At 44.3% G+C, this 7679-nt stretch overlaps 1 protein-coding gene across 2 annotated transcripts in view; it reads right to left on the bottom strand.

Moving 5' to 3' along the window:
* Window positions 1-3566, bottom strand: part of LOC106612913 (schwannomin-interacting protein 1) — a 302373-nt gene extending 298807 nt beyond the window's left edge. Inside the window, exons 1-2 of one of the 2 annotated variants that reach the window (XM_045724508.1) lie at window positions 3449-3566; window positions 3120-3195 (exon numbers count right to left, since the gene is read on the bottom strand). In XM_045724508.1, the coding sequence (XP_045580464.1) occupies window positions 3120-3195; window positions 3449-3471 (99 nt within the window). In that variant the 5' untranslated portion in view covers window positions 3472-3566. The remainder of the gene's footprint in view (window positions 1-3119; window positions 3196-3448) is intronic. The other variant, XM_014214571.2, reaches the window with a different exon arrangement.
* Between the last annotated feature and the right edge of the window lie 4113 nt (window positions 3567-7679).

Raw genomic sequence — 7679 nt, 5'->3', positions numbered from 1 at the left:
AGTGGAGTCCTACAGGGAAATGGAGACGTTACTCAGCAGAGTGGAGTCCTACAGGGAAATGGAGACGTTACTCAGCAGAGTGGAGTCCTACGGGGAAATGGAGACGTTACTCAGCAGAGTGGAGTCCTACAGGGAAATGGAGACGTTACTCAGCAGAGTGGAGTCCTACAGGGAAATGGAGACGTTACTCAGCAGAGTGGAGTCCTACAGGGAAATGGAGACGTTACTCAGCAGAGTGGAGTCCTACAGGGAAATGGAGACGTTACTCAGCAGAGTGGAGTCCTACAGGGAAATGGAGACGTTACTCAGCAGAGTGGAGTCCTACAGGGAAATGGAGACGTTACTCAGCAGAGTGGAGTCCTACGGGGAAATGGAGACGTTACTCAGCAGAGTGGAGTCCTACAGGGAAATGGAGACGTTACTCAGCAGAGGGGAGTCCTACAGGGAAATGGAGACGTTACTCAGCAGAGTGGAGTCCCACGGGGAAATGGAGACGTTACTCAGCAGAGTGGAGTCCTACAGGGAAATGGAGACGTTACTCAGCAGAGTGGAGTCCTACAGGGAAATGGAGACGTTACTCAGCAGAGGGGAGTCCTACAGGGAAATGGAGACGTTACTCAGCAGAGTGGAGTCCTACAGGGAAATGGAGACGTTACTCAGCAGAGCGGAGTCCGACAGGGAAATGGAGACGTTACTCAGCAGAGTGGAGTCCCACGGGGAAACGGAGACGACAGTCAGCAGAGTGGAGTCCCACGGGGAAACGGAGACGGCAGTCAGCAGAGTGGAGTCCCACGGGGAAACGGAGACGACAGTCAGCAGAGTGGAGTCCCACGGGGAAACGGAGACGGCAGTCAGCAGAGTGGAGTCCCACGGGGAAACGGAGACGACAGTCAGCAGAGTGGAGTCCCACGGGGAAACGGAGAGACGATAATGTACTTCTGAAATATGACCCCCTCCTTCACACATTATAGGCTTTTACAGTAGATCTCACTACCATACCAACTCCACTAGGCAGGATTTCACTAATCCTGTAAACTCACTAACTACGTGTTCAATGGTATATAGTGGACCAGTGCTCTACCTACACCCTTCAAAGGATTCTTCCAGGTTAATTCTGAAATCCATCTATACAACACAAGACACTGCGATAACCTTCACCCTCCCCACTGCCGCACCTCACATAATTCTCTGTCAGATACAGAGGTATCGTACTCTGGAATTGTTATCTTATTATTTACATTAGTGAATAGTATTCTAAGCAGGTCCTCATTGTCTTGGCTGTATAAACATCCTCTGGTAGCTGTAGGGGCTAGAGGTTATTGATTTCTTCACATTTCACAAAATACAACTGTCAAATCAAATAGTTTGAGTCTAGCCGGCTGCTGATTGGAACGGTTATGAATTATTGTTGAGTGGATTAATGCTGTGGGTAACTAACACCAGTCTGTAGTTGCTAAAACCGTACCAAGTTAGGAGATCCTATAGCCCAGTATCCTATCCTGCAGGAGTGAAAGAAGGCTAAAAAAAACATAATTGATCTAGAATGAGAGTTGTGAACAACCAACTAGCCTATATATCTGAAAACGAACAAAGTGAAGAGGGATGAAAAGCACAGCACATGATCACCACACTGACAGCGTGTGTGTCGCGACAGCGTCTAGCCTTCCCTGTAGCTCAGTTGGTAGAGCATGGTGTTTGCAACACCAGGGTTGTGGGTTCGATTCCCACGGGGGGCCAGCACAGGAAAAACATTTAAAAAAATGTTTAATGAAATGTATGCATTCACTACTGTAAGTCGCTAAATGACTAAAATGTAAATGTAAAATGCAGTATAACATAACATAGCACAGCGTTAGAAGATACGGGATTGTGCTGTGCTTTCAGGCGTTCGTTCTCAATAATCCCCCAAGCCTAATAAAGCGCTGTAATGCACTTCGCATTACATATTCACGAGCTGCGCGCGGCCAGGTGGATTGGTTGCAGGCTGACACACACACACGCACGGACACACAGACAAATAGATCACGCGTTGAAAGTTGTTTCTTCCGCTGTGTGTCAGACTGTCTTGTGACTATTATTCCTGCGCAGCATATAGATTTGTTTAGGCAAGAGCTGTTCCCATTATTTTGGGGCTAATCACCAGGATCATTTTCAATCGAAAATAAAAATGTGTTTTCTCTCCCATGAACCAAAAGTGGTGAAACTCTGCCGGTCACCCTCATGTAACACATATGCACAATTAGGCCTGGGTTATCTCTTTAGATGCACTAAATGAATCAGATTGTATTCAGAGATTTAATTAAGGAGTGAGAGGTCGTCTGCATTTGCCTTTTCTCGACTGGAAAATGACATTTGTTTGGAGTGTGGAGGTTGGTGGACAGGATTTTAATGAGACCTTAACAGCTGCCGCTGGCAGACGGAGAAAAGTGCCAGCCCACGACTCGAAATCAACGATGAATGACACACGGAATTGATTCAGTCTACTGTATTATTTGAATTGGCTGGCAAAGCCAGTTCATTAAATGACAGTTGGAAGACAATGAAAGTATGGGTGCGAGAGAGAGGGAGGGAGAGAGAGAGAGAGAGAGAGAGAGAGAGAGAGAGAGAGAGAGAGACTACAGACACGGGGCTTCGCTGTCCATGGTGCTGAAAGACCATCTCGCCGCTTTAATTGAACGGGTTGGGTTTTTGTAACTTGGTGCAACTGAGTGCTAGTTTGGAAGACTTTCAGCTTCACTGTAGGCTACCTTTTGCACAGTAGACAGCTGTTGAAGGAGACTAAAATGATGTTATAGTAGCGGATTCCAGTGGAACTGTTTCTGTTATGTTTTAGGAAGGCTTTTCTGTGTGCCCAGAGACCACTCTTAACACATTATCAATCCCAGCAGTGCTAAAACCAACTGAAATCAGCCAACGGAAGTCCATACACACAAAACGACCCAGAACAATAATTAACACAAATGCATTTCAAAATCATTGAACTACCATAGGTAGGTTACAGAATAATCGTCAACATGGCGTAAGTCATCAACGCATAGGCTACAGTGTAATCTTTAAACGATAAACGTAAACGCATTTGAAACAGCAGCGTGACTTCTGGAGACTGATGTGTATCCTACCTGGTTGATGCACAGGGCAAGACGCTTCCTTTCCCGCGCGCCACGCAGCCTCGTGCCTTCCCCTTGATACATGTTCCTGGAATGACACAAGCAAAAGTTATGCCAATTAGCCTAATGTCCACATTTTCACTGTAAAATACAGATGTCTCCGAGTGAGAAGCAGCGGACTATAGTAGGTCTCTCCGGATAGGTGTTGGCAAAAACCTTCAGAGCTTGTTCTGCTAGCTAGAGCGTGATGTATGATTCATTACTCAAACTAAATTGGAACAGAATATGTCACTTATCAAACATGCATGACGCATCAACAGCCTATATTATGATTGACTAACCGATAATTGCCGGTCCTCAACATAGCTGGCTATGCCACGGTCAGATAGAGAGACAGCAGCGGAGAGTGAAGAGAGTAGAGTAGCCCCACTGTCAGAAAGAGCCGACTTGGGAATTGTTCTCTCATCCAATAAGATGTTTGGGTCGTGTATGATAGGCTATATACTGCATGTGTGTCGCGGCAAAGGGGGAGTAATTTAATCCTGTAATCAACATAAATCACCAGTTTGTTAGCTCTCTCTGCAAAGCATGGTGGGAATATATATATTCTCTCATTTACGGGTAACCGGGAAGGAATTTACAATCCTCATGTGTCGCCAGTGGACCTACAGTCGCGAGTCATGGAGTCAGACATGGGAGATGAATATGCTGGGCACATAGATTGAATACCATGTATTTATTTGACAATAGAATATTGTTGAAGCTTTAGGCTTGTCTGAGGTGTCCTTGTTTGTGGCCATTATTGTTTTTTCTTCCGAAAAGTCCTCAAGAAAATCAAAGCACATTGATGATTACATTTTGTCAATATAATGACAGCAAAACGCTGCAATAGACTGTGTCATATATGACAGTGCCCAACCATATAAATAGGCGGCACAGAGAACAAGAAGCCAGATGTTTCACCGGATGTATAAATCTGATGCATCCGGTTGGAATCTCCTTCAGTGGGAGAGTATGACGCGAGATGGAACTGGAAACATTTTCTGCTGATTTTCTCAATGGAGAAAAGGCCGAACTGAATAGTTTTCTGTTCCCCAAAAATATGTTACGAAACAGGTTGCACTAAGTTTTGTAGACGTGGCCCTTTGCCAAAGTTTAAAAAAATTACGTTGTTTACAAGGGCAACAAAGGCGAATTGAGTTCTTGGACACACACACACACGCTTCACAGAGAATGCGTTCCCTAACAGAAATATTCAAATACATGCCAGAACGCCAATAGGATCGCGCTAGCTAGTGCTTGGCTCTGCCCACCTCCTTGCTTGTTCAACCCACTATAATGAATTCGCTCCCATTGAAAACGACACAGATGAACTATCTTGGGTTAGTTATAAATATATTTGCAGGCGGCTTGAGATGGTCTGAGTAGACTGACTTTCTGTGGTTCTCCAACAGTAAGTAGCCAGATATGTTATTATCAGTGGCATTAACTTGGAAACAATGTAATGCATCATCAGTTTAGCTTCTTGGCTTAGCCTTGTATGTGTAGCTTAGTGTGATTTTATTGATCAAGGCAGGTCAGTTATGTTAGGTTTTACCTAACTTAAAGCAGGTAAGCAAAGTGGACAAAAGCTGGTGAGGTCCATCTGTTACAGAGCAGCCAGCAGCTGAAGTCAAGGAGTTGGGAGTGTCTGCCGTCACAACCATGGCATCTTCAAGGACTAGACACAACAACTCCTCTCTGATGAGTAAGGTAAGAAAAGTGGTTATGACCACCACCACCATCGGCCCCTTAAAATGTGCACCATCCTACTCAGTGAATTTCATGAAAATAAAAACAATGAAACGTTAAAAAAGTTATCTTTTTAGATCATCAAATAACTGATTAAAACACCCTATTTTGTAATGAAGGTAGCCTCAACAGCACTCTCTAGCACCATGGTGTAGCCGGAGGACAGCTATTTTCTGTCCTCCTCTGGGTACATTGACTTCAATACAAATCCTAGGAGGCTCATGGTTCTCACCCCCGTCCATAGACTTACACAGTAATTATCAAATCAAATTGTATTTGTCACATGCACCGAATACAACAGGTGTAGATCTTACCGTGAAATACTTACTTACAAGCCCTTAACCAACATTGCAGTTCAATAAATAGAGTTAAGAAAACATTTACTGAATAAACTAAAAAGTAACACAATAAAATAACAATAACAAGGCTATATACAGGGATACGGGTACTGCTACCAAGTCAATGTGTGGGGGTACAGGTTAGTTGAGGTAATTTGTACATGTAGGTAGGGGTGAAGTGACTATGCATAGATAATAAACAGCGAGTACCAGCAGGGGGGGGTTAATGTAAATAGTTAAGGTAGCCATTTGATTAATTGTTCAGCAGTCTTTTGGCTTGGGGGTAGAAGCTATTAAGGAGCCTTTTGGATTTAGACTTGGCGCTCTGGTACCGCTTCCCATGCGGTAGCAGAGAGAACAGTCTATGACTAGGGTGGCTGGAGTCTTTGATAATTTTTTGGGCCTTCTTCTGACACCGCCTGGTATAGAGGTCCTGGATGGCAGGAAGCTTGGCCCCAGTAATGTACTGGGCCGTTCGCACTACCCTCTGTAGTGCCTTGTGGTCGGAGCCCGAGCAGTTGCCATACCAGGCAGTGATGCAACCAGTCAGGATGCTCTCGATGGTGCAGCTGTAGAACCTTTTGAGGATCTGAGGACCCATGCCAAATCTTTTTAGTCTCCTGAGGGGGAATAGGTTTTGTCGTGCCCGCTTCACAACTGTCATGGTGTGTTTGGACCATGTTAGTTTGTTGGTGATGTGGACACCAAGAAACTTGAAGCGCTCAACCTGCTCCACTGCAGGCCCGTCGATGAGAATGGGGGCGTGCTCGGTTCTCTTTTTCATGTGGTCCACAATCATCTCCTTTGTCTTGATCACGTGGAGGGAGAGGTTGTTGTCCTGGCACCACACGGCCAGGTCTCTGACCTCCTCCCTATAGGCTGTCTCGTTGTTGTCGGTGATCAGGCCTACCACTGTTGTGTCATCGGCAAATTTAATGATGGTGTCAGAGTCGTGCCTGGCCGTGCAGTCATGAGTGAACAGAGAGTACAGGAGGGGGCTGAGCACGCACCCCTGAGGGGCCCCTGTGTTGAGGATCAGCATGGCGGATGTGTTGTTACCTACCCTTACCACCTGGGGCGGCCCGTCAGGACGTCCAGGATCCAGTTACATCCAAAGTGTAATTAATAACTTCACCATGCTCAAAGGGATATTCCATTTTTATTTTTCCCCATCTACAGTACCAATAGCGGCCCTTCTTTGAGAGAGGCATTGAAACCTCCCTGATCTTTGTGGTTTGTGTTAAAAATTCACTGCGCGACTGAGGGACTTACAGATAATTGTATGGGGTGCAGAGATCAGGTAGTCATTCAAAAATCATGTTATACACTACTATTGCACACAGAGTCCATGCAACTTACTCCTGAACTCATTTAGGCTTAGTGTAACAAAGGGGTTTCTCTGCAATACTTGACTCAAGACATTTCAGCTTTTTATTTTTAATTCATTTGTAAATATTTCTAAAAACATAATTCCACTTTGACATTACGGGTTATTGTGTGTAGGCCAGTGACACCACATCTCTATGTAATCCATTTTATGTTCAGGTTGTAACACAGCAAAATGTAGAAAAAGTCAAGGGGTGTGAATACTTTCTGAAGGCGCTGTAAATTCATTTTATCAGTTTTTTTTGTGTGTGTGTGTGTTGATTTGGCGGACCTTATTGTATTTGTAAAAAAAACTCATGAATGCAATTGTTAATGTCAAATTATTTTGTGTTCTACTTGTATCCCTGGTTGTCCTGAAAATACCATTTTAAAACACTTAATTATAAGGGCTGGACATGCAGATAAATTAAAGTCAGATAAATGAAAAGCCAATACTGCTGTATTTCCTGGGTTAGACAGGCACCGGAAGCAGCTCTGGGTCCAGTTATTTAGGAGTAAGATGGTCCATCCGGTGGTGTGCAGAGTATAACCAGATATACAGTGGCAAGAAAAAGTATGTGAACCCTTTGGAATTACCTGGCTTTCTGCAGAAATTGGTCATACAATTTGATCTGATCTTTATCTAAGTCACAACTATAGACAAACACAGTCTGCTTAAACTAATAACACACAAACAACTATACGTTTTCATGTCTTTATTGAACACACCATGTAAACATTCACAGTGTAGGGTGGGAAAAGTATGTGAACCCTTGGATTTAATAACTGGTTGACCCTCCTTTGGCAGCAATAAGCTCAACCAAACATTTTCTGTAGATCAGACCTGCACAACAGTCAGGAGGAATGTTGGGCCATTCCTCTTTACAAAACTGTTTCAGTTCAGCAATATTCTTGGGATGTCTGGTGTGAACCAATCTCGAGGTCATGCCACAGCATCTCAATCGGGTTGAGGTCAGGACTCTGACTGGGCCACTCCAGAAGGCATATTTTTTTCTGTTGAAGCCATTCTGTTGTTGATTTACAACTGTGTTTTGGGTCGTTGTCCTGTTGCATCACC

This window comes from Salmo salar, chromosome ssa09 (assembly GCF_905237065.1).
Source record: "Salmo salar chromosome ssa09, Ssal_v3.1, whole genome shotgun sequence".
Taxonomy (NCBI): domain Eukaryota; kingdom Metazoa; phylum Chordata; class Actinopteri; order Salmoniformes; family Salmonidae; genus Salmo; species Salmo salar.
The sequence above is the reverse complement of the archived record's forward strand: the minus strand, read 5'-3'. Positions and strand labels throughout refer to the sequence as shown.